The sequence below is a fragment of the Trachypithecus francoisi genome, unplaced genomic scaffold (assembly GCF_009764315.1).
Source record: "Trachypithecus francoisi isolate TF-2019V2 unplaced genomic scaffold, Tfra_2.0 Lachesis_group10, whole genome shotgun sequence".
NCBI lineage: Eukaryota > Metazoa > Chordata > Mammalia > Primates > Cercopithecidae > Trachypithecus > Trachypithecus francoisi.
The window spans coordinates 36,418,714-36,444,826 of NW_022681455.1; the positions used below are offsets into that span (position 1 = coordinate 36,418,714).

Sequence of the window (26,113 nt, forward strand, 5' to 3'; positions counted from 1 at the left end):
TGGTGGCTCATGTCTTTAATCCCAGCATTTGGGAGGCTGAGAAGGGAAGATTGCTTCAGCCCAGAAGTTGGAGAACCACATCTCTACAAAAAATTAAAAAGATTAACCAGACCAGGCGCAATGGCTTACGCCTGAAATCCCAGCACTTTGAGAGGTCAAGGCAGGAGGATCATTTGAGCTCAGAAGTTCAAGACCAGCCTGGGCAAGATAGGTAGACCCCCATCTCTACAAATTTTTTTTTTTTTAAATTAGCTGGACATGGTGCTCTGCTTCTGTAGTCCAGCTATTCAGGAGGCTGAGGCAGGAGGATACTTGAGCCCCGTTCCAGGCCGCAGTGAGCTATGATCACGCCACTGCACTCTAGCCTGGGTGACAGAGTAAGACCTTGTCCCAAAGGAAGGGAAGGGAGGGGAGGGGAAGGAGGGGGGAGGGGAGGGTAGGGGTGGGGAGGGGAGGGGAGGGGAGGGGAGGGAAGGGAAGGGAAGGGAAGGGAAGGGAAGGGAAGGGAAGAACAAATACAAGAAAACATCGCATAACAAAAGGACGTATGTCTCCAGGATGAAAAGGCCCAGCACAACAAATGGAAAAGACCGAAACCAATACACACACACACATCTTGGAATTCATCAGTGATAAATCCTAAAATCTTCCAGACTGAAAAAAATAAATTAAGAACAAACTCGATGACACTATTGGAAGTTAGAAGACAGCAGAGCCTTCAAAATCCTGAGAGAAAATGTTTTCCAATCTAGAGTGTACACCTACTCACACTAACAAACAAGTAAGACTAGAATAAACCCCCTTTTCCTGCAACATCTCAAAAAATTAACCTCCCTTGCATCAGGAAGCTGGTGGAGAAGGGAAGGGCTCTACAAAAAGAAAGGAGTAAGTCAACAGAGATGAAAGCAGGGATCCTGGAAAACAAGACTGTGCCATAAACTTTTTAAAAAACAAATTGTTTAACAATGATTGGTTTTTAAATGATGTGCCTGGATTCATTTAATAAAAATTAATTTTAAAAAAGAATGTAAGCCAGAAAAAAAAACACAAAAAGCTCAGCATGATTGGAGAGTACTAAGTGGCACAAAATAAGAAAAGATACATAGGCAGGGGCCAAATCATGCAGGGTTTTAGATTTTGTCCTTAAAAAAAGTGAGAAACTCTTTAAGGAATTTAAACAGAGGGATGACCTGATGGGATTTCTGTTTTAAAAGATCACTTTGGCTACTGGATGGAGGTGGTTTGGAAGCAGGCAAGAGACCATTGTAGTAATTCAATAATCCACTAGGGTAGAAGCACTGGAGATGGAAAGGAGATAAATTTTAGATTTAGGAACTAGAATTGATTGATTAGAAAATGGGATGATAAGTAGAAAATAATCATGGATAATGCCAGGGTTCTGATGATCCCTTAAGTAAGTGGATCGTAGTGGCAGTTACTAAACCAGAGAGCACCAGCATGAATTAACATTTTGCCTTGTTTGGTACTAGGTTTTATCTGGGGGAGGGATACAATGGCAGGAAATGATGAGTTCAATTTCGGATATACTTAGTCTTTGAGGTATGTGAAAGTCATTCAAGTAAAGATGTTAAGTGGGCATTTGCCAATCTGAATTTGGAGCTCAGAAGAGAGGTCAGGACTGGAAAAACAAATGCGAGTCGTTATCGTAAGGAATATGAAAAATGCCATGTAAGTAAAAGGAACACTCTTGTGTTCATTAGGAAATATTTATTAAACTCTTACTATGTGTCAGGCATCAAACTAGATGCAAGGTTACAATAGTAAACAAAAATTTCACAGTATGGGATATTTGATAAGTAGACTTCAACTAGGGTGTACTAGTCTCTAGGGGGCATTGTTCAAAATGTTGGGGTGCAATTGTACAGTTACATTAATGTGAGGTTATATTCAAATATAGAGACCAGGTGCGGTGGCTCACGCCTGTAATCCTACACTTTGGGAGGCTGAAGTGGGTGGATCACTTGAGGTTAGGAGTTCAAGACTAGCCTGGTCAACATGGTGAAACCCCTGTCTCTACTAAAAATACCAAAATTAGCCGGGCGTGGTGGCACAGGCCTATAATCCCAGCTACTTGGGAGGCTGAGGCAGGAGAATCACTTGAACCTAGGAGATGGAGTTTGCAGTGACCTGAGATTACACCACTGCACTCCAGCCTGGGTGACAGAGCGAGACTCCATCTCAAAACAAACAAACAAAATTTAAAAAACCCAAATTTAATAGGTAGAGTCAGGTATGTCAGACCTCCTCCAATGCCTGTAAAGGTCCTGCCCTCCACAAAAAAATTGTCCTACGTTCTGTATTTTGACTGTCCCTCTGGATATTCTCATAGGCAAAAAATCCAGTCACAATGATCTGAATCTAGAACTTGTCTGTTTCACATATAAACAAAAAATATTTTTTGTATGGGTTTTATATATACCAGATTTCCAGGAATGCATCTATGGTATAAATCAAGGGAAACTTATACTTTTGTTATTGTTGTTTAATGATTTTCTGAATTTTACCAAGATTTGTTCATTGTATCAGAAAATCAGATCATTTACCGCAAGACCACACATGGTACTTGAGTTACTAATTTTAATAGTATATGTATGTATATGTATATTCTCTCTATACATACCTGATTACTGGCCCCATTTCTTTACCCCTGCCTGTGTCCACACCTTTGCAGTGGCTTCATGAGACAGAGACAGAAGAGACAATGCACTATTTCAAGCCTAGGTCTAAAGAGGCCTGGTTACTTTCTGCTTGCTCTTTTGCACCTCTGCTATCTTAATGAGAAGAGTTTTCTCTTGGTGGTGCTGTCCCTTCGAACTGAGCCCCAGGCTAGAATGAGAGATTCGTTATTTCAGCTCTTGTTTTCCAAATTTTCTAAATGAGCATAAATTATTTTTATTATCAGAAAGAAAAGAAAACCCAAGTTACTAAGAAATGAAATTCTATTTGGGGTTAGACCATGAGTAATGCATTTTTTTTTTTTTTTTCCCAGGACATGCATTTATCAGGGTACTCTGCAGTCAGTGGTTGGGTAATAAATACTTGTTGAATGAAAAAAGGAACTCCTTTAACCTATTCCTCCTGGCTTCCACTGTGGTTCCCCTTTGTTCTAGTCTTTCTCTCCCTTCTAAGACCAGCTTCTTCCTATTGTGGACCACTCTGTTTCTCTCATTCATTCTGATTCCTCCTTCTTCTCTAACTCTCTGCAACTTTTTTTTTTTTTTTTTTTTTTTTTGAGATGCAGTCTCGCTGTCTCGCCCAGGCTGGAGTGCAGTGGCACGATCTCGGCTCACTGCAAGCTCCGCCTCCCGGGTTTATGCCATTCTCCTGCCTCAGCCTCCCGAGTAGCTGGGACTACAGGCGCCCGCCACCTCGCCCGGCTAATTTTGTTTTGTATTTTTTAGTAGAGACGGGGTTTCACCGTGTTAGCCAGGATGGTCTCGATCTCCTGACCTCGTGATCCGCCTGCCTCGGCCTCCCAAAGTGCTGGGTTTTGTTTTGTTGTTGTTGTTGTTTTTTTTTTGAGATGGAGTTTCGCTCTTGTTGCCCAGGCTGGAGTGCAATGGCGCGATCTCAGCTTACCCCAACCTCCGCCCCCCGGGTTCAAGCGATTCTCCTGCCTCAGCCTCCCGAGTACCTGGGATTACAGGCATGTGACACCACACCCAGCTACTTTTTTTTTTTTTTTTTTTTGAGACGGAGTCTGGCTCTGTCGCCCAGGCTGGGGTGCAGTGGCCAGATCTCAGCTCACTGCAAGCTCCGCCTCCCGGGTTTACGCCATTCTCCTGCCTCAGCCTCTCGAGTAGCTGGAACTACAGGCGCCCGCCACCTCGCCCCGCTAGTTTTTTGTATTTTTTAGTAGAGACGGGGTGTTACCGTCTTAGCCAGGATGGTCTCGATCTTCTGACCTCGTGATCCGCCCGTCTCGGCCTCCCAAAGTGCTGAGATTACAGGCTTGAGCCACCACGCCCGGCTACTTTTTGTATTTTTAGTAGAAACAGGGTTTCTCCATGTTGGTCAGGCTGGTCTTGAACTCCTGACCTCAGGTGATCCGCCCGCCTCGGCCTCCCGAAATGCTGGGATTACAGAAGTGAGCGCCGGGTCTGCAACTCTTTTTTCTTTCCCTTCTCCCCAGCTCTACATTTTTCTTCCTATGTTTGTTTCTCTCCTTTTCTTTTTTCTTCATATATATATATATATATATATATACACACCTATATTTTTTTTTCCCCCTCTGTTTTTGAGACAGAATCTCGCTGTGTCACCCAGGCTGGAGTGCAGTGGTATGATCTCGGCTCACTGAAACCTCTGCCTCCCAGTTCAAGCGATTCTCCTGCCTCAGCCTGCCGAGTAGCTGGGATTACAGACATGCACTACCATGCCTGGCTAAGTTTGTATTTTTAGTAGAAACTTAAAATATGTTAAGTTTGGTCTCCATGTTGGTCAGGCTGGTCTCGAACTCCCGACCTCAGGTGATCCACTTTCGGCCTCCCAAAGTGCTGGGATTACAGGTGTTAGCCACCGCGCTCAGCCTAAGCCCTGATTTCTACATCTGTAATATGGAACTAATGAGGCTTGCCAATTAGAGCTAGTGCCTGCCCACCACATGGGATGCACTCAACAAATGGTAGGTATCATTTGATCTAAACTTCCCCATTTTTAGATAAAAGTGGATGAGACCAGAGAGGCAATGACTGATCTAAAGGTGACCAGGCTGTCAGATCTTCTTAGTTCCTATTCAACTTACTCTCACTTGGATCCTTCTTAAAGTCAATTTTGAAGTATATGGTTCCCATTCCAAGGTTGAGTATCCACTAATTTTCAGCACCATATGAACCTGCTTCCATTTACAGTAAATAAAAACCAAGAGAGACCAACCCACTTACTAGCTTAAGCATAGAGATTCAAAGCAAGAAGAGGAACTTTCCAAAAGCTGTCAGCCTTATTCATATGTTGCTATCATGTAGTATATTAAAAATCAAAGAGTAGTTGAGGAAGCAATGAGCTAGCAATTCCTAATAATTCCTTCCAGATTCAGCCTAGGACATTGACTGTGTGTGTGTGTTTGACAATCTTTTAAGAATAAGAATCTGTAAGGACAAGTATCTAGTGTATGATTTTTAAAAGGCACTAAAGAGGACACATTCAGTAGAAAACCAAATATCCCCTTAAGAAGTGATACTTAGGCCGGGCGTGGTGGCTCACGCCTATAATCCCAGCACTTTGGGAAGCTGAGGCGCGTGGATCACTTGAGGTCAGGAGTTCAAGACCAGCCTGGCCAACATTATGAAACCCAGTTTCTACTAAAAATACAAAAAATTAGCTGGATGTGGTGACAGGCGCCTATAATCCCAGCTACTCAGGAGGCTGAGGCAGGAGAATAGCTTGAACCAAGGAGGTGGAGATTGCAGTAAGCTGAGATCATGCCACTGCACTACAACCTGGGCAACAAGAGCGAAACTCAGTCTCAAAAAAAAAAAAAAAAAAAAGGTGATGTTTAATTCTCTTTAGTAATTCTATTGTTATCATGATTAAAAAAAAAAAAAAGAAAATATTTCATCACTGTAACATGTTTTTATTTTCATTAAAGCTGTATAACAAGCCAGACATGGCACCACGTGCCTGTAATCCCAGCCAACCAGGAGGCTGAGGCGGGTGGATCTCTTGAGTCTAGAAGTTCAAGACCAGCCTGGGCAATATAGCAAGCCTCCATCTCAAAAAACAAACAAAAAACTGCATAACAAATGTTAAGAAAACTAACTGGTATATTTTGATACGCAAACAATTTAAGGTCGACATTAACGAGGACAATTTTACCTCAGGAAAAAGATAATATTAGTTTGGATGGGGTGTATATATCATATTAATACTAGTAGTACCTTACATTTCTCTAGAGCGATCTAAATTTCTGGCGCAATCTCAGCTCACTGCAAGCTCCACCTCCAGGGTTCATGCCATTCTCCTGCCTCAGCCTCCTGAGTAGGGGGGACTACAGGCGCCCGCCACCATGCCTGGCTACATGTTTTGTATTTTTAGTAGAGACAAGGTTTCACCGTGTTAGCCAGGATGGTCTCAATCTCCTGACCTCGTGATCTGCCCACCTTGGTCTTCCAAAGTGCTGGGATTACAGGCGTGAGCCACTACGCCTGGCCAATGCTTTCTTTTTTCTTTTTTTTGAGAGTCTTGCTCTGTCATCCAGGCTGGAGTGCAGGGGCATGATCTTAGCTCATTGCAACCTCTGCCTCCTGGGTTCAAGCGATTCTTCTGCCTCAGCCTCCCGAGTAGTTGGGATTACAGGAATCTGCCACCACGCCCAGCTAATTTTTAGAGGTTATAAAATACTTTTGCATACATTTTGATTTTTTCTTTTTCATAACAACCTCATGGCAAAGGTAGGTCAGTTACCTACAGATTAGGAAACCTAACCTTCTGGGTGACTTGTTTAGTCAGTAAGTGTGAAATAGCCTCAAACACAGGTCATCTGGCTTGTTTTCCAATGTTTTTTTTCACTACATCATACTGCCTTATAAAAACGATATAACTTTTTTTTTCTTTTTTTCTTTTTTTTTTTTTTTTTGAGATGGAGTATTGCTGCAATGCCCAGGCTGGAGTGCAATGGCACGATCTCGGCTCACTGCAACTTCCGCCGCCCAGGTTCAAGCAATTCTCCTGCCTCAGCCTCCCGAGTAGCTGGGACTTACAGGCATGTGCTACCATGCCTGGTTAATTTTTGTATTTTTAGTAGAGACAGGGTTTCACCATATTGGCCAGGCTTGTCTCAAATTCCTGACCTCAAGTGATCCTCCTGCCTCAGCCTCCCAAAGTGCTGGGATTACAGGCGTGAGCCACTGCTCCTGGCCATCACTTCATGTTTTTAATGCTTCCCTTTTCATGTACTTTATATGTATATTCACAAACACTGACTTGTTTCCAAGTAGGCATCACAACTCTGAATAAGCAAAGAGAAAGCTCTGCTTGGGCTCTTAGTTAATAAGCTGAATAAATCTTTCTGAATTTACCTAGTTCTCATTATTTATCTTATTGTTTATGTGTTTGTTCCTTATGATGAAGTTTCTTACAGTGGACATAGGGGCTGGGAGGACACATGTTTTGATAAACAGATTTTCCATGTTTTCAATTATTCATAGTTTGGGGAAAGGAGGAGGACATGATTTGAGCAAAGTAAAAGAATCTCATAGCGAGCTGCCAGCTCTTACTAAACTACATAATTTGTCAATATTTTAATAATTTGACAGTACTATAATATAATCAAGGTTTATAGAATAAATCATCTTCACTTTTCACTACTGAAAGCATAACCTAGATCTTTTCACTAATCTCATTCAGCTATAGGAAATGCTGTACTCAACCACATCCAGAATGTAGTAGAATAACTCTAGAACTAACTCTAGGATAGAGATATGTTCTTTATTCTTTTCTAAGTAAGTCTTATGGCTGTGTCTGATAATTGTATGTTTGTTTATTTATTTATTCCAATGATAACTGTTTGTCCTGAATTGTATGTTTTTTGAAAAGGAAATTATATCGTAGTCCTTAGTCATTTCATGCTGGTCTCAAAATTGTTTATAGACTACTATGTTTCATCTCCTTCCGCATTATTTTGAATTCCTAGGGATCAAATGACTGAAGTAAAAGTAGGTTCTGTTTTATTAATGCTTTCTTTTTATTATTATTATTATTATTTTTTGAGACGGAGTCTCGCTCTGTCTCCCAGGCTGGAGTGCAGTGGTGCGATCTCGGCTCACTGCAAGCTCAACCTCTTGGGTTCACGCCATTCTCCCGCCTCAGCCTTCTGAGTAGCTGGGACTACAGGTGCCCGCCACCACGCCCGGCTAATTTTTTGTATTTTTAGTAGAGATGCAGTTTCACCATGTTAGTCGGGAAGGTCTGGATCTCCTGACCTCGTGATCCACCCGCCTCAACCTCCAAAAGCGCTGGGATTACAGGCGTGAGCCACCGGGCCCGGCCGGATTAGTGCAACAACATGTTTTAATGCAATAAATTCAGACTTACTTTTCCAAGTATGTTGAGCCCTGCTTATTTTCTGTACTTTCATGCTTGAGTTAATAAACTGCAAAGTTTCCCTCTTTTGTTTGCTTTGTTTTCCTTTATATACCATTTGTTGGAGGTTCTCTATTTTGAAAGAGAGGGGGATGGAAAGTAAATTATCCCCTTGGGCTTGCGAAATAAAGTTTACCTATCTACTAAATAAATATCTCATAGGTTTCTGTGGTGGCTCAGTGGGTTGTTGGAACCCTTTTTTTTTTTTTTTGAGACAGAGTCTCGCTGTCGCCCAGGTTGGAGCAGTGGTGTGATCCTGGCTCACTGCAACCTCCGCCTCCTGGGTTCAAGCAATTCTCCTGCCTTAGGTTCACTGCAACCTCCGCCTCCTGGGTTGAAGCGATTCTTCTGCCTCAGCCTCTCGAGTAGCTGGGATTACAGGCGCACCACCGCGTCCAGCTAATTTTTTGTATTTTCAGTAGAGACAGGGTTTCATCATGTTAGCCAGGCTGGTCTGAAACTCCCGACCTCAGGTGATCCGCCCACCTTGGCCTCCCAAAGTGCTGGGATTACAGGCATGAGTCACCGTGTCCTGCCTATTTTCTTTTTCAAATGCTGTTTATTTAAAACTCATATAAGGTGGCTGGGAGCGGTGGCTCACGCCAGTAATCCCAGCACTTTGGGAGGCGGAGGCCAGGGATCATCTGAGGTCAGGAATTGGAGAAAAGCCTAGCCCAACCTGGTGAAACCCTGTCTCTACTAAAAACATAAAAATTAGCTGGGCACGGTGGTGTGTGCCTGTAATCCCCGTTACTTGGGAGGCTGAGGTAGGAGAATCACTTGAATCCGGGAGGTGGAGGTTGCAGTGAGCAGAGATTGCACTCCAGCCTGGGCGACAGAGGGAGACTCCGTCTCAAAACATCATCAACAACAACCCTCACATAAGGCTGAAAAAGAAAAAAAAACTTCTAGGCATTCTCAGTATTAGGTTTAAGAATGAGACTTGTGTGTTCATAAACAAGAGGTCATGTGAGCTGTCAGGGCCGGTATATGGGATAGGAAGGCCAGAGCCCGTTTGTAAACCAGTAACAGGAATAACAAGAGATAAACATTATCAGTTTACGCCCAGCTTTCGCCGAAACCCAGGGTAACACATTTCCACATTTTCTGACTCCCCTATCCTGACTCCCCACAGGACTTTGAGACCAGCCTGGGCAATATAGTGAGACTTCCTCTCTACAAATTAAAAAATTAGCTTCGCCTGTTGGCCTGCACCTGTAGTCCTAGCTACGCAGGAGGCTGTGGGAGGATCACTTGAGCCCAGGAGGCTGAGGTTGCAGTGAACCATGATCCCACCACTGCACTCCAGCCTGAGTGATAGGGCAAGACTCTGTCTCAGAAAACAAAACCAACATTTAGCAAATATAATTACTTTGAGAGAGATAGTTCAAAATCTGGGGATTTTTGGTTAGTTTTTACATTTACTACATAAGATTAGTCAGTAGAAATGAGAATGAACTTTTTGTACGACAATTTACAATAGCTATTATTTTAAAAATATTTTTATTCTTAAGAGTCAACCTTAAATTAGTTGTTTGGAATTGTCACTATTTAGTGTATGACGAACAAGAACTTTGAAATTAGATGACCTGAGTTCTCAGCCCACAAGTACCTCTAGTAGTTTAATGAATACTTCATGTTTATGTCTTGATTTCCTCATTTGTAAATAAGAGTAATAAAATCTATCTCCTATGGTTACTAAGAAGCCTAAATGATACAAAATGTTGGGATGAGTGCTTTGTAATTTTACTGGTAGTAGATGCTGTTTAAGGAGACTTAAATAATTCAGCAAATCAGATGAACTATATTGCATTATGTCAACTGAAAACTCCAAGTCTACCAATTTGACATTAGAAAGGGTTTCAGTAGGGGGCTCAGTGGCTCATGCCTGTAACCCCAGCACTTTGGGAGGCCAAACTGGGAGGATTGCTTGAGCCTAGGACTCCCCCTTCCCACCCTATCTCTACAAAAAAATTTAAAAAATTAGCTGAGTGTGGTGGTTCATGACTGTAGTCCCAGCTGTCTTGGAGCTTGAGATGGGAGGATCACCTGAGTCCAGAAGGTTGAGGCTGCAGTGAGTGGTGATCACACCACTGCACCTAGCCTGGGCAACAAAGGGAGACCCTGTCTCAAAAAAAAAAAAAAAAAAGTTTTGGTTTCAGATATAAATACATCTCAGAGACTCGGGGTCTTGAGATACCTACATTAAATTAGAAATAAAATGATAAAAATCAGCAAACACGTATGCTTTCTGTGAATATACATTTCTCATATCCTGTCTCCTTGAAGTCTGCCCAAAAAAGGTACCCAGTCTGATATGCTGTTCATTATATGAAATTTTAGCCAAAAGTAGAGCCATTAACTATAAATTAAAAGTCATGTTATCACTTATTTATTTTGGATGATGGATAACAAGTGTTTATTATATCTTTCTGTATGCTTTAATTTCCAAAATGAAAGTGTTTAAAAAAATAATAAGATCCAGTAGTTAGCCTGATTCTCCAAACTTCAGGCCAGATTTTTGTATACCACAAATCTGCAGCCAGTGCAGTGGCTCATGCCGGTAATCCCCAAACTTAGTGGGGCAGAATCTGGAGGATAGCTTGAGCCTAGGAGTTCAAGACCTGCGTGGGCAACAGAATAAGAACTCCTTTCTCCACAATAAGAAAAAAAAAAAAAAGAAAGAAAGACAATATATGAATCTGCAGGAAGGAATCTTTCCAGAAAGGAAGAATTTGTTTCAAGAACTGTTTTGCAGGAATATCAGAAGGGTTTTTTTTTCTTTGACTCAAAGGCTATGACACTGTACTTTATAACAATGGAAATAAAGGCATTAGTTTGAACAATCCTCTATGCTGCTACTATTGTAAAGTTCGGAGCCTATAACTCACTCAAATTGGTTTATAGCCATGTTTTTACCAAATCTTTTTTCATATTCCTTTTCTCCAGGCATGCAGGAATTTATATCTCACAGCTTTCTTAGAGTCAGTCAGGTTGAGTCGGGTGACTAGTTCAGGACAGTGAAACACGTCAGCAGAAGTGAAAAGGCCACTCACTTCTGGCAGAGGCAAAGGAGAGCCCTTACAGGATTCTCCAATCTAGCTCTTCTGCCAGCCCGGAAGTGCTAGGATGGCAGAGCCAGAGATGCAAGCAGCAGGGAAGCTGAGTCACCATGGGGACGTGAGACTGACTTACAGATGACGAGTGCAGCCTCACAGCCTAGCCCATGTTGAGATAAACACAATACAGTCCTGCATACTTTACAGCCGTAAACAAGGGAGAATAGAAATGGAAAATGACCCTCTATGCCTCTAAGACCAAATTATAATGAAACAACTTATGTCTTCAGTTTTGAAAATTAAAGTTTCTGGCCGGGCGCGGTGGCTCAAGCCTGTAATCCCAGCACTTTGGGAGGCCGAGACGGGCGGATCACGAGGTCAGGAGATCGAGACCATCCTGGCTAACACGGTGAAACCCCGTCTCTACTAAAAAAATACAAAAAATTAGCCGGGCGAGATGGCGGGCGCCTGTAGTCCCAGCTACTCGGGAGGCTGAGGCGAGAGAATGGCGTAAAACCCGGGAGGCGGAGCTTGCAGTGAGCTGAGATCCGGCCACTGCACTCCAGCCTGGGCGACACAGCGAGACTCCGTCTCAACAAAAAAAAAAAAAAAAAAAAAAAAAAAAAAAAAAAAAAAAATTAAAGTTTCTGACCCTGATAAAACAAGTTTGCTATATAAGTATCCGTTAACCGTGTGAAACCTACTGAAATGAGTCAAACTATTTTCTTACATTCCTTCCACTTCAACACCAATTTTAATCCTTAGTTCCAAATTAGTTTTTAGAGACTCTTGTAAGGAAAAGGAAAATCGACCCAGAATTTTAAAAATTGTGCTATTATTAGTTTACATAGCTTTCAACAATTTACAATAGCTTGCATAATTAGTATATTTAATTAGTATATAGAGACACATATATATATATTTGAGAGGGAACTTCACTGCAACTTCCCAGTTGCCTCCTGGGTTCAAGTGATTCTCCTGCCTCAGCCTCCCGAGCAGCTAGAATCATACAGGCGCCCGCCACCACGCCTGGCTAATTTTTGTATTTTTAGCAGAGACGGGGTTTCATCATGTTGGCCAGGCTAGTCTGGAAACCCCGACCTCAGGTGATCCGCCCGCCTCGGCCTCCCAAGGGCAGGGATTACAGGCGTGAGCCACCGCTCCCTGCCTAGTGTAATTTTCAAAAGTACAAAAGCCACTAGAAACCATGACAATAAGAACTTCCTTTTGGGTTTTCCAGCATTCGGTTTATAGGACATGGACCACACATAGATGTTTTTTGAATGCTGAAATATTTTACTCATAACACAGTTTTCCCAGTAACTTGCTTCCGGTTGATTTAAAATTTGTAATACAACTTCGTCATAGCAGGTACCTTCATGAAACTCAATATTTGAAAAAAATGTGGAGTTTTTTCCCCTTTCTTTTGACCAGAATGTATGTCCAGGGTAGTGACTTTCGAGCAAATGCGTTTAAGCAACTTCATTAATCTTACTACGCTGCCCCCAATCCCGCTCCAAGCATGGGGAGATCAGGGTTCCATATTTTCGGGTAAGTATCAGCCGTCCTGGCGCTGCGCGAGAGCATTCTACAATTCCGAAAACTACTAACTTTTCCGTCTGCAACCTTTAATAATTGAGAGGGTATGCGCAACTCAGAAAAGTGCGCCCGCTGCGGTCGGGTGCAGAGTGGACTGGAGGAAAGGAGACACCCATTTACGGTGCGGCCCCGGGCGGGGTCCCCCGACACGGCCTTCCCGGCGTGCCACGCGCGGAGGGGACTCTTAACGTGAAGCGCTGGGTGACTCAGCCGCGTGGCCGCGCGGGCTGGGGCGGGGGGCGCGCGCCGCTGCGGCACAGCCGGTCCCGGCTGCGGCTTCTGGCTGCGCGATCTGCGCGCGCCTCCCGGGCGGATTCCATCCCCGAGCGCGACAGCGCGGCGGGGAGCGACGAGTAAGTGGCGGCGCGGGACGGTTTCGGGCGCGAAGACCGGGCAGGGCGAGTGTGGTGGCGGCGTGGCCCGAGTCTCCCCTTTGTGGCCGAGGGGGCTTCTCCGCACGAGGCGGCGGCTCGGACCCCCAAGTCAAAAGGCCGCGGGGCTAAGCTGGGCGCGAGGAACCTGTCGACATCGGCGTGATGGGGTCCTGTTTCCGCGCGGAGGGCAGAGTCTGGTGATCCTGGGGAGGGAGGCGACGCTGCGCCGAGATGGTGGGCACAGCTGAAGTATAACTTGACTGCTTTTTGCAGGCCTCGGGTGGTTCATCCCGAGAGGAATAGCGAGAACCTGGAGTGTTGATTGGCAAAACATTTGCAGACGCGGTTCTTCTGGCAATTAATTGGCTCCATTAAAAATTAGGTAGTTGGTGGGACTTCCTCCTGAACTCTGGAGCCGGGTGCATTTTGCCCGGTCTTTTCAGCCCTGTTTCCGCGTCTTCCTTCCCTGCCACCCGCAAACTGCCCGCTTTCATCCGTGACTCTGAGTGCAAAAGCGCTGGGGAAAGCCTTAACCAGCAATTTTCTTTTAAATAAAACTTTGCTTTTTATAGCAGTGTCTTCAGGTTTACAAGCCCAGTTCTGCACTATGAGAAAACCTCTTCTATTTTGGAGTTTGTGATTCTTTCTGAAAATTCTTCGGTTGAAGAGATTTATTTTAAAATAAGAATCTAGTGAACAAACGAACATGATAAACAAGGCTGTAAAGGAACTAGTGTTTAACCAGCTTATGAAAATACGTTCCAGAGTCCTTAGTTTTGTTCCTGTTCGCTCTGTGAGAAGTTGAGGTATTTTTTTAATGGTCTCCAAAACAGTGTTGTAGTAATGTCTGTCGGATGTGATGAATCCAGAGTCAGAGGACTTCCGCTCAAGGCCTCCACCTCAAACTCCAATTCCTAGGCCATAGTTCTGAAACAGAAGATTGTTCCTTAGTAATAAGGTTGCAGTACCGTAGCACCTCTTCCATAAATTTGATTCTAGAGATTTGTGGTGAGTCCCTGAGTCTGGGATTTAAGCAGGCACCCCCACTCTTGGTCCAGCGACCACACGCTGAGAAACACCACCTTTAGGCTGGGCTGCCCAACAACCTTAACCCTTTGTCGATGTATTCCTCCCCAAACCTGTCGTAAACCAGTCGCCTGCCCCAAACCAGTCCTAGGACAAGAAGCCCTAACTCTCCAGAAGCCAGTATGAGAAAACATAGTGCTTTTTTTTGACCCTGGCACAGGGTAGGAAATGATTTTCATACGTACTCCGATATTGCTCTGGTGGTCTAGAGATAGCCCGTTTATCTTTTCCTTCTGAGGGCTGCTTCTAGTATCGCCAGAGCTTAATGCCATTAGGCCAAATCTCCTCCGCCCAGCTTACTCAGTCTCCCCATGGAACCAGGGCAGCCAATGCCGTATAATGCCCATGGCCTTGACTGTCATATTATCCGGTATGTAGCAGTACTAGTAGCATTATGAGGGCTTTCAGTTCAGCTGGACATTAATTTAGTCATCAAATATCTGCGTAATGACAATTTTCCTCAAAGCACTGTCATAGGCCGTTTTATCAACAGCATAGCGATATAGACATATATATCTTGGCACAGAGTTGCATTGCTTCTCTGAGGCAGAAATGAGGGTTGAATAAACTCCACTGCTGCCAAAAGATTCTCTTTATTCATCCATAATTCATTCCTTCCTATTATTCCAGAAATACGCATACTATTCCAATAATCTCGTTTTCTATAAGAAGTTAAGAAATACATTGGATGAGGTTAGTAGTTAGGTCAGTCTTAAATTCTGTAACGGAAGTCGGGCATGGTGGCTCACGTCTGTCATCCCAGCACTTTGGGAAGCTGAGGCAGGTGGATCACCTGAGGTCAGGAGTTTCAGACCAGCCTGGCCAACCTGGTGAAACCCTGTCTCTACTAAAAATACAAAAATAAGCCAGGCGTGGTGGTGGGCACCTGTAATCCCAGCTACTCGGGAGGCTGAGGCAGGAGAATCACTTGAATCTGGGAGGCAGAGGTTGCAGTGAGCCGAGATCGCGCCATTGTACTCAGCCTGGGCAACAGAGCCAGCCCTGTCTCAAAAAAAAAAAAAAAAAAATTCTGTAACAGAGACACCTAATAACTTTGGTAAGGACAATGATATACACATTTTTGTATTTCTTATTCCCCCTTCAAATAGATGTGTAGAGATGAGGTTAGAATTAGGCCATGTGTTTCTCTGACTTTTTTCCTTTTTTTGGTGTCTGATTTCTCTTACTGAATCTTTTTCTGTTGATTCATAAAATGTCATGTCTTCCTTCTGTAGCCCTGAGCTTCCTGATTGCTGTGTCTTCCTCTACCCTTCAATCTGATCTTCCTGCCCTTCTTTGGCTAAGTGGAGTAAAAAATTGAGGGGAATTGTTAGAATACCAAATGATTTTTAGTTGGAAGATCCAGAGTCTTAGATATATGAGGCTTAGAGATATAAAAGGAGCCTATTACAAATTTATCAAGTGCAGTCCTCTCAGATAAAGAATCTGAGAGATGAGATTGCAGAGTGAGGACTTCTGGCTCCTAGCCCAGTGTTCTTCCCACCAAATTATCTCAAGAAAAATGCTTCAAAAGTAGAAAAGGTCCAGAGAAATTATAAGTAGATGGAGAAAATGGAGAGACTTTCATGTGACTACAAAATCAATATTATCTTATCTGGAAAAATGGAGATTGAAGGAGGATATAATGTAACCATATAAATCATAAAAAGTGGGAGTACTACTGCTAAGGAATTCTTTGAAGCTTGAAATAAGTAGTGAAAGGACAAATAAGAGCAAGAGATAGCTATCTTGTAAAGCCCAAGAAATGTTATGAACTCAGTTTTTTTTTGTTTTTTTTTTGAGACAGCGTTTCGCTCTTGTTGCCCAGGCTGGAGTACAGTGGCATGATCTCGTCTCACTGCAACCTCTGCCTCCCGGGCTCAAGTGATTCTCCTGCCTCAGCCTCCTGAGTAGCTGGGATTACAGGCGCCCGCCACCATGCCTGGCTAATTTTTTGTGTTTTTAGTGGGGACGGGGTTTCATCACGTTGGCCAGGCTGGTCTCAAACTCCTGACGTCAGGTGATCTGCCTGCCTGGGCCTTCCAAAGTGCTGGGATTACAGGTGTGAGCCACCGCGCCAGGCCTGAACTCAGTATTTTTAAAAAAGATTAAATAAAAGCTTAGATAACTACTTTGGTGATTTTTAAAATATGTTAAATGCTTGAGCAATGCCCAGAAGCTTTGGAAGTTGTCATCAAGAGTATAACTATTGTCGGCCAGGCGCGGTAGCTCAAGCCTGTAATCCCAGCACTTTGGGAGGCTGAGATGGGCGGATCACGAGGTCAGGAGATCGAGACCATCCTGGCTAATACTGTGAAACCCCGTCTCTACTAAAAAATACAAAAAAACTAGCCGGGCGAGGTGGCGGGCGCCTGTAGTCCCAGCTACTCCGGAGGCTGAGGCAGGAGAATGGCGTGAGCCCGGGAGGCGGAGCTTGCAGTGAGCTGAGATCCAGCCACTGCACTCCAGCCTGGGTGACAGAGCAAGACTCCGTCTCAAAAAAAAAAAAAAAAAAAAAAAAAAAAGAGTCTAACTATTGTCCTTACCAAACTTACTAGGTACCTCTGTGATAGAATTTAAGACTGATGGCTGGGTGTGGTGGCTTATGCCTGTAATCCCAACACTTTGGGAGGTCATGGGGGGAGGATTTCTTTGGCCCAGAAGTTCCAGACCATCCTGGGCAACATAGGGAGACTCTATCTGTATTATTTTAAAAATTAAAAAGTGAACAAAGAATTTAAGACTTATCTAACTACTAACCTCATCCAATGTGATATTTCTTAACTTATGGAAAATGAGATTATTGGGAATAGTACATATATTTCTGGAAGAGTAGGAAGGAAAGAATTACGGATGAAGAAAGAGGGCCTTTTGATGTTTTAGATTGGAATCCCCAAATTAGACACTGTAGGATTGCTCTTGTATATTCATGAAAGTAGTAAAAATAAAAATAAAAATAGTAAGGGCTTAATAATTAGTATACATTCTATACCAGCCACTTACTAAATGGTTTTACATCACTGTCACATTTAATTATCTCCTTTCTATAGATAAAGACTCTAAGACACAAGAGATTAAGTTTGCCCCAAATAATGTACCTAATAAGTGGCTGAGCCTGTAGTAAAGTTTAAGTCCACTTGACTTCAAAGCCATTAAAATATATGCTCAAGAGTGTCCTAGTTGTATTTCGTTGCGAAGTGGTTAAGAATGTGGGTTGTGGGCCGGGCGCGGTGGCTCACGCCTGTAATCCCAGCACTTTGGGAGGCTGAGGCAGGTGGATCACGAGGTCAGGAGATCGAGACCATCCCGGCTAACACAGTGAAACCCCTGTCTCTACTAAATATACAAAAAATTAGCCAGGCGTGGTGGCAGGCGCCTGTAGTCCCAGCTACTCAGGAGGCTGAGGCAGGAGAATGGCGTGAACCTGGGAGTTGGAGCTTGCAGTGAGCCGATATTGCGCCATTGCACGCCAGCCTGGGCGACAGAGCGAGACTCCGTCTCGAAAAAAAAAAAAAAAAAAGAATGTGGGTTGTGGAGTTAATGTTGCCTGGGTTCAAATCCTGACTCCTCCATTTACTAGCTTGAATAAAGTACTTTATCAGTTTCTGTCTCTGAAATAGACAATAGTAGTACCTACCTATCCCAGGATTTTTAGGATTGAGTTAATTCATGTAAAGTTAATAGAACTGTGCCTCACAAACTGTAAGTTTTCAGGAAATGCTGGCCATTAATGTTTTAGAAAATATTTTTTAGGCTGGGCAGGGTGGCTCAAGCCTGTAGTCCCAGCACTTTGAGAGGCTGAGGTGGGCAGATCATTTGAGGCTAGGAGTTTGAAACCATCCTGGCCAACATGCCAAACCCCTGTCTCTACTAAAAATACAAAAAATTAGCTAGGCATGGTGGCATGCGCCTGTAATCCCAGTTACTGGGGAGGCTGGGTCATAAGAATTGCTTGAATCTGGGAGGCAGAGATTTCAGTGAGCCAAGATCGCACCACTGCACTCCAGCCTGGGCGATAGAGCGAGACTCTGTCTCAAAAAAAAAAGAAAAAAATTATAATTTTTGATATACTGTTGTGCTTAGAAAGGAAAACATATTTGTAATTTATTTCACAGTGGGTGCTGTAGCTCACACCTATAATCCCAGCACTTTGGGAGGCTGAGGTGACACATCACTTGAGCCCAGGAGTTTGAGATCAGCCTAAGCAACATGGCACAACTCTGTCTCTACAAAGAATATAAAAACGAACCAGGTGTGGTGCTGTGCGCCTTTAATCCTAGCTACTCTGGAGGTTGAGGTGGGTGGATCGATTGAACCCGGAAGGTGGAGGTTACAGTGAGCTGAGATGGTGCCACTGCACTCCAGCCTGGGCGACAGAGCACCATCCTGTCTCCAAATATATATTTGTATATATATTTGAAATAACTGAGGTTTAATGATAAGTATAGATATAAAGTAAACTTTATCTCTGCCCTTACTAAAATAGGAACATTACTAAAATTTTGGAAAGCATTGGAATGTAGTGGAAAGATCCATGATCCAGGTCAGATGATTTGCTTCTAGTTGTCGCTGTCACTGCTAGCTCTGTGATTCTAGGTTCAAAATTTCTGTTTTATACAGAAGGTTGTGAGGATCAAATGAAGTGACAAATAGGAATGAAATTTGAATTTTATATGCTATATAAATGTAAAATACCATCTTAAAAATTATGGAGGAAAGTTACAATGAATTATTGTTGCATAGATTATTGGAAGTTCAATTTCCTTAGAATAAAATAGGTAGTAACTTACACCTCTATGTGAAGATCACAGTACATATCTTAAAATTATCTAAGACATCCTCCATGTGTTCTCAAATCTCTTTTTTACAGGGGGAAGGTGAAATTTAATTTTTGCAGTTATATCTGTGTATTGGTTTGCTAAGGCTGCCAAAGCAAAGGACCACTGTCTGGGGGGTTTGAACAACAGAAATTTATTTTCTCACAATTTTGGAAGCTAGAAGGCCAAGATGGTGTCAGGAGGTTTATTTTCTTCTGAGGCCTCTGTCTTTGACTTGTAGATGACCATTTTCTTCTCCCTGTGTCTTTGTATCCGGAATTTATTCCTTCCAGTGGGTTCTTGGTCTCACTGACTTCAAGAATGAAGCTACGGACCCTTGCGATAGTGTTACAGTTCTTAAAGATGGTGTGTCCGGAGTTTTTTCCTTCAGATGTTCAGATGTGTCTGGAGTTTCTTCCTTCCGGTGGGTTCGTGGTCTTGCTGACTTCAGGAGTGAAGCCGCAGACCTCCGCAGTGAGTGTCACAGCTCTTTTTTTTTTTTTTTTTTTTTTTTTTTAAGAGGGAGTCTCTCTGTGTAGCCCAGGCTGGAGTGCAGTGGCGCGATCTCGGCTCACTGCAAGCTCCGCCTCCCGGGTTCCCGCCATTCTCCCGCCTCAGCCTCCCAGTAGCTGGGACTACAGGCGCCCGCCACCACGCCCAGCTAGTTTTTTTTTTTGTATTTTTAGTAGAGACGGGGTTTCACCATGTTAGCCAGGAGGGTCTCGATCTCCTGACCTCGTGATCCACCCGCCTTGGCCTCCCAAAGTGCTGGGATTACAGGCTTGAGCCACCGCACCCGGCCGTCACAGCTCTTAAAGGTGGTGTGTCCGGAGTTGTTTGTTCCTCCCAGTGCGTTCATGGTCTCGCTGACTTCAGGAGTGAAGCCGCAGACCTTGACAGTGAGTGTTAAAGCTCTTAAAGGTAGTGCAGACCTAAAGAGTGAGCAGCAGCAAGATTTATTGTGAGGAGCGAAACAACAAAGCTTCCACAGCGTGGAAGGGGACCTTGAGTGGGTTGCTGCTGCTGGCTTGGGTGGCCAGCTTTTAGTCGCTTATTTGGCCCCACCCATGTCCTGCTGATTGGTCAATTTTACAGAGTGCTGATTGGTCCGTTTACAAACCTTTAGCTAGACACAGAGCGCTCATTGGTGCGTTTTTACAGAGTGCTGATTGGTGCATTTAGAATCCTTTAGCTAGACACAGACCACTGATTGGTGGGTTTACAATCCTTTAGCTAGGCAGAAAAGTTCTCCAATTGCATTTACAATACTTTAGCTGGGCAGAAAAGTTCTCCAAGTCCCCACTCGACCCAGGAAGTCCAGCTGGCTTCACCTCTCATCTTCACATTGTCATCCCTCTGTTTATATGTTCTAATCTCCCCATTTTGAGGACACCAGACATATTGGATTAGGGCCCACCTTAATGACTTCATTTAACCTTAATTACCTCTTTAAAGGCCCTGTCTCCAAATATAGACACATTCTGAGGACTAGGGGTTAGGGCTTCACATATGAATTTTGAGGGAGACACAGTTCAGCCCTGACAATCTGTTTAAGAAGTTATGTGTTGGGGCTGGTGCAGTGGCTTATGCCTGTAATCCCAACACTTTGGGAGGCGGAGGCAGGTGGATCACCTGAGGTCAGGAGTTCTAGACCAGCCCGGCCAACATGACGAAACCCTGTCTCTACTAAAAATACAAAAATTAGCCGGGCACGGTGGCGCGTGCCTGTAATCCCAACTACTCAGGAGGCTGAAGCAGGACAATCACTTGAACCTGGGAGGCAGAGGTTGCAGTGAGCTAAAATTGTGCCACTGCACTCCAGCCTGGGCGACAGAGCGAGACTCTGTCTCAAAAAAAAGGTTATGTGTTGGGTACTCTGAATGCTCCCTTGCCCTTATCACTATGTCCTATGCCATGAGGCCCAGGCAGCATTCGTTTTCTTGTGACTGGCTTTACCTGTTCTTCAGAACCATGCTTACTTTTGTATATCCTAAGAAGATATTATGCCTCTGCATAAATCATTGTGTTATATTTAAGATTATCCTGTTAGCCTACTGAATAATGTGCTTGAAAATCTATTTCATACATTAACCTAAATTCCTAATTCATCTGTTAAGCACATTTCTTCTTCAATCTAGATAGAAGAATGTCAGACTATTTTATGTGATAATATATTGTTTTCTGATTAAACTTTAAACATTTTCTCTTAAAACTGCTTCAAGCAGTTTAAAAATTTATTTTATTTTATTTTACTGTTTAAGAGATAGAAGTCTTGCTATGTTGCCCAGTCTGAAGTATGGTAGCTATTCACAGTCTTGATCCCACTACTGATCAGCACAGGAGTTTTGACTTGCTCTGTTTCCAGCCTGGGTCAGTTCTTCCCTCCTTAAGCATCCTAGTGGACCCCTACTCCTGGGAGGTTACCATTGATGCTACATTTGGTGCAGACACCTGATTGATACAGTACACTACAGCCCACAACTTCTGGGCTCAAGTGATCCTCCCACCTCAGCCTCCTAAGTAGCTGGGACTACAAGTGTGCCACTGAACCTAGCTATAAGCAGTTTTTAAGAAACTGTTCCAATGATTCCAACATTTTCTTGAGGAGGTATCTGTTTTTAGAGGTACTTTTCATTTTTCCTTATTTTAAAGGTAATAATACATTCATTTTAGAGAGTTTAGAATATTCAGTAAGACAATAACTTTTTAAAAGAAAAGTCACGTGATTCTACAGTTAAGGGAGAATAATCTTTTCCATCTTTTTTTCTGTGGATACATTTATTGTTTCAATCTGCCTTTTAAAAATCTAATACATCCATACTATTTCATGCTATTTCAGTTATTTTCTCTTTTTGAAATAAGGTCTTGCTCTGTCACCCAGGCTGAAGTGTAGTGGCAAGATTTCAGCTCACTGCAACTTTGACCTCTGGGCTTAAGCAGTCCTCCCACCTCAGCCTTGCACAAGTAGTTGGGACTACAGGTATGTGCCACCACACCCAGCTAATTTTTTTACTTTTTGTAGAAACGAGGTCTCCCTGTGTTGTCCAGGCTTGTCTTGAATTCCTGGGCTCAAGCGATCATCCTGTCTTGTCCTCCCAAAATGTTAGGATTACAGGCATAAGCTGCTGCGTCTGGCCCTATTTTAGTTATTTTCAAACAGATTTCTATTTATTTATTTAGAGACAGAGTCTCACTCTGTCACCCAGGCAGTGCGGTAGCGCAATCTCAGCTCACTGCAACCTCCTCCTCCTGGGTTCAAGTGCTTTTCATGCCTCAGCCTCCTGAATAGCTGGAATTACAGGTACGTGCCACCATGCCCAGCTAATTTTTGTGTTTTTAGTAGAGACGGGGTTTTGCCATTTTGGCCAGGCTGGTCTCAAACTCCTGACCTCAAGTCATCTGCTCACCTTGGCCTCCCAAAGTGCTGGGATTACAGGTGTGAGTCAGCGTGCCTGGCCTATTTTTTTCATTGGTGAATCATATGAATTGAATTTTGAATGTTAAGCCAATCTTTGCCATAATGTATAACCCTTTTTTATGTGGCTGGATTTGGTTTTCTCATAATTTGTTTAGGATTTTTGTGATTACGTTCATGAGAAAGTTTGATATAATGTCTTCCTTAAAAGTGTGGGAAAATTTGCTAGTCAAGCCATTTGATTCTGGAAAAGTTTTAATTATCAATTAAATTTCTTTACTAGATATAGGACTTTGCAGATTTTCTAATTTTTCTAAGTCAGTTTCAATAAATTATGGAATATTCATTTCATCTGCAAATTCTAATTTACTGGCATAAGTTGTACAGAATAACTGCTCATCTTTTTAATCTCATGGGATCTGTAATGATAGTCTTTTTTCATCTGTGATCCTTGTAATATGCATCTTTATTTTCTTTCTTTTTTTTTTTGAGATGGAGTCTCGCTCTGTCGCCCAGGCTGGAGTGCAGTGGTGTGATCGTGACTTACTGCAACCTCCACCTCCTGGGTTCAAGCAATTCTCCTGCCTCAGTCTCCTGAGTAGCTGGGACTATGGGCACACACCATCACACCCGGCTAATTTTTGTGATTTTAGTAGATACGGAGTTTCACCATATTGGTCAGGCTGGTCTCGAACTCTTGATTTCAGGTGATACACCCAGCTGGGCCTCCCAAAGTGCTATGATTACAGGCATGAGCCACTGTGCCCAGCTTTTTTTTTTTTTCTTATTTGAGTCGGAGTCTTGCTCTGTCCCCCAGGCTGGAGTGCAGTGACACGATCTTGGCTCACTGCAACCTCCATCTCTGGGTTCAAGCAATTCTCCTGCCTCAGTCTCCCAAGTACCTGGGACTACAGGCACCCACCTGCCTGTAGTCATGCCTGGCTAATTTTTGTATTTCTGTAGAGACAGGGTTTCACCATGTTGTTGGCCAGGCTGACCTCAGGTGATCCGCCCGCCTTGGCGTCCCAAAGTGCTAGGATTATAGGCATGAGCCACCTCGTCCAGTCTACTTTATGGTGTTTTGTTTTTTTTTAAGATGGAGTTTCACTCTTGTTGCCCAGGCTGGAGTGCAGTGGTGCCATCTTGGCTCACTGCAGCCTCTGCCTCCCAGGTTCAAGTGATTCTCCTGCCTCAGCCTCCCAAGTAGCTGGGATTGCAGGCATGTACCACCACGCCTGGCTAATTTTGTATTTTTAGTAGAGACGGAGTTTCTCCACATTGGTCAGGCTGGTCTCGAACTCCCGACCTTGGGTGATCCGTCCACCTTGGCCTCCCAAAGTGCTGGGATTACTGGCATGAGCCCCTGTGCCCAGCCTACCTTATGGCTTTTTACCAGAAAAGTTTGCCACCCCATTCTACAGTGTTACTTTTAGGCTCCCAGTGGAAAACTTGGGGTATTTCACAGGATCCTTCCTCCTCTGCAGACCCATTCCAGTTTTTGTCTCTCCAGCACCTTGATGCTGACAAAACCTCTGTTTAACTTCTCAACTTTTGGGCCGGGCATGGTGGCTCACACCTGTAATCCTAGCACTTTGGGAGGCCAAGGTGGGCAGATCACCTGAGGTCAGGAGTTCGAGACCAGCCTGGCCAACATAGTGAAACCCTGTCGCTACTAAAAATACAAAAATTAGCCGGGTGTGGTGGCACATGTCTGTAGTCTTGGCCACTCAGGAGGCTGAGGCAGGAGAATCGCTTGAACCTGAGCGGCGGAGGTTGCAGTGAGCCAAGATCATGCACTCCAGCCTGGGTGACAGAGCGAGACTCCATCTAAAAAAATAAACAAACAAAAACAAACAAAAAACTTCTCAACTTTTTAGCAGCTGCTTTCTACTTAGCTTTATAGCCTTTTGGCAGCTGCTTCCAAATTGGCAAATATCTGGAGGAGAAAAGTGGTACAGAGTGTTGGGCTTACGTTAATTTATTTGCTTTCTCTATTAGCGTTCCACCAAATCAGTAGAACCAGTAGTGTGTGTGTATGTGTGTGTTCACACACATACATATGTATTAGGATAGTTATTGCAAGGAATTGGTTCATACAATGTTGGGGACTAGCTAGGCAAGTCTGAAACCTGTAAGGCAGGTTGCAGCCAGGAGGGGCAGGCTGGAACTGTCGGATAGGAGCAGAAGCTACAGTCTGCAGGCAGAATTTCTTTTTCCTCAGAGAAGTTTCTGTTCTGCCCTTAAAGCAACTGATTGGGTCAGGCCCACCCAGATTATCTAGGATAATCTTCCTTACTTAAAGTAAGTAACTATAGACTTTAATTGTCTCTACCAAATACCTTGACAGCAACACTTGTATTAGTGTTTGAATAATGGGACTGTAGCCTAGCCAAGTTGATACATAAAATTGACCATCACATCCTCTCTGTAGGAATTGACTTCTTGAGTCTGGGCCACTTTACTAGTTGTCTGATGCCTTCAAACAGATGTTTTTTTTTCTGTTTCACTCAGCTTTAATGAGCGGTCTCCAGTAGGAGGTTTATTCTGATAGAAACTTGCCCATTGGTAGCAGCAGAAATCCCAGTGTTCTAGAAAATATTCTGAGGCCAGATGCAGTAGCTCACACCTGTAATCCCAGCACTTTGGGAGGCCAAGGAGGAGGATTGCTTGAGACTAGCCTAGGCAACAAAGCAAGAACCCATCGCTAAAAAATTAACTTTTTTTTTTGAGATGGAGTCTCGCTCTGTCCCTCAGGCTGGAGTGCAGTGGCACAATCTTGGCTCACTGCAACCTCTGCTGCCTGGGTTCAAGCGATTCTCCTGCCTTGGACTCCCAAGTAGCTGGGATTACAGGCGCCCGCCACCACACCCAGCTAATTTTTGTATTTTTAGTAGAGACAGGGTTTCACCTTGTTGGCCAGGCTGGTCTCGAACTCCTGACCTTAGGTGATCCACCCACCTTGGCCTCCCAGAGTGTTGGGATTACAGCCTTGAGCCACCACGCCCAGCCATTTTTTTTTTTTTTTTTTAAGAGACGGGGTCTTGCTCTGTCACCCACAGTGGCATATAGTGGTGCTATCACAGCTCACTGCAGTTTTGACCTCCTGAGCTCAAATGACCTTCCTGCCACAGCCTCCTGAGTAGCTGGGACTATAAGTGTGCACAACCATGCCTGGAAAAAAGATGGTAAAGAGCCTGTGGAGCCTGTAGCCCACTCCTGAGTAGCTGGGACTACAGGTGTGCACAACCATATCTGGAAAAAAGAGATGGTAAAGAGATGGGAGTCTTGGTGTGTTGTCCAGGCTAGTCTCATGTAATCCTCCCATGTTGGCCTCTCGAGAAGCTGGGACTGCAGTCATATGCCACCATGCCTGGCTAATTTTTTTTCTTTCTTTTTGTTGAGACGGGGTTTTGCCATGTGGCCCAGCCTGGTCTGGAACTCCTGGTCTCAAGCGATCCACCTGCTCAAAGTTCTCGGATTACAGGTGTGAGCCACCATGCCCGGCCTAATTTTTTATGTTTTGGAGAGATGGGGATCTCACTGTGTTGCCAAGGCTGGTCTCAAATTCCTGGGCTCAAGCAGTCCTCCCACCTTGGCCTCCTAAAGTACAGGGATTGCATGTGTGAGCCATTGTGGGCTGTATTCTTGAATTAATGAAGATAC

At 43.8% G+C, this 26,113-nt stretch overlaps 2 protein-coding genes across 5 annotated transcripts in view; one reads left to right on the plus strand and one right to left on the minus strand.

Moving 5' to 3' along the window:
• The window catches only part of PXT1 (peroxisomal testis enriched protein 1), a 60,159-nt gene extending 45,669 nt beyond the window's left edge, over positions 1–14,490 (minus strand). Inside the window, exon 1 of the mRNA XM_033219819.1 lies at positions 14,404–14,490. Within this exon, the coding sequence (XP_033075710.1) occupies positions 14,404–14,490 (87 nt within the window). The remainder of the gene's footprint in view (positions 1–14,403) is intronic.
• The window catches only part of KCTD20 (potassium channel tetramerization domain containing 20), a 54,708-nt gene continuing 30,175 nt past the window's right edge, over positions 1,581–26,113 (plus strand). Inside the window, exon 1 of one of the 4 annotated variants that reach the window (XM_033216976.1) lies at positions 1,581–1,689. The gene's annotated coding sequence lies outside the window, so the exon portion shown is untranslated. Of the gene's footprint in view, positions 1,690–12,978; positions 13,112–26,113 lie in introns of those variants that run through there. The other 3 variants (XM_033216978.1, XM_033216975.1, XM_033216979.1) reach the window with 3 other exon arrangements.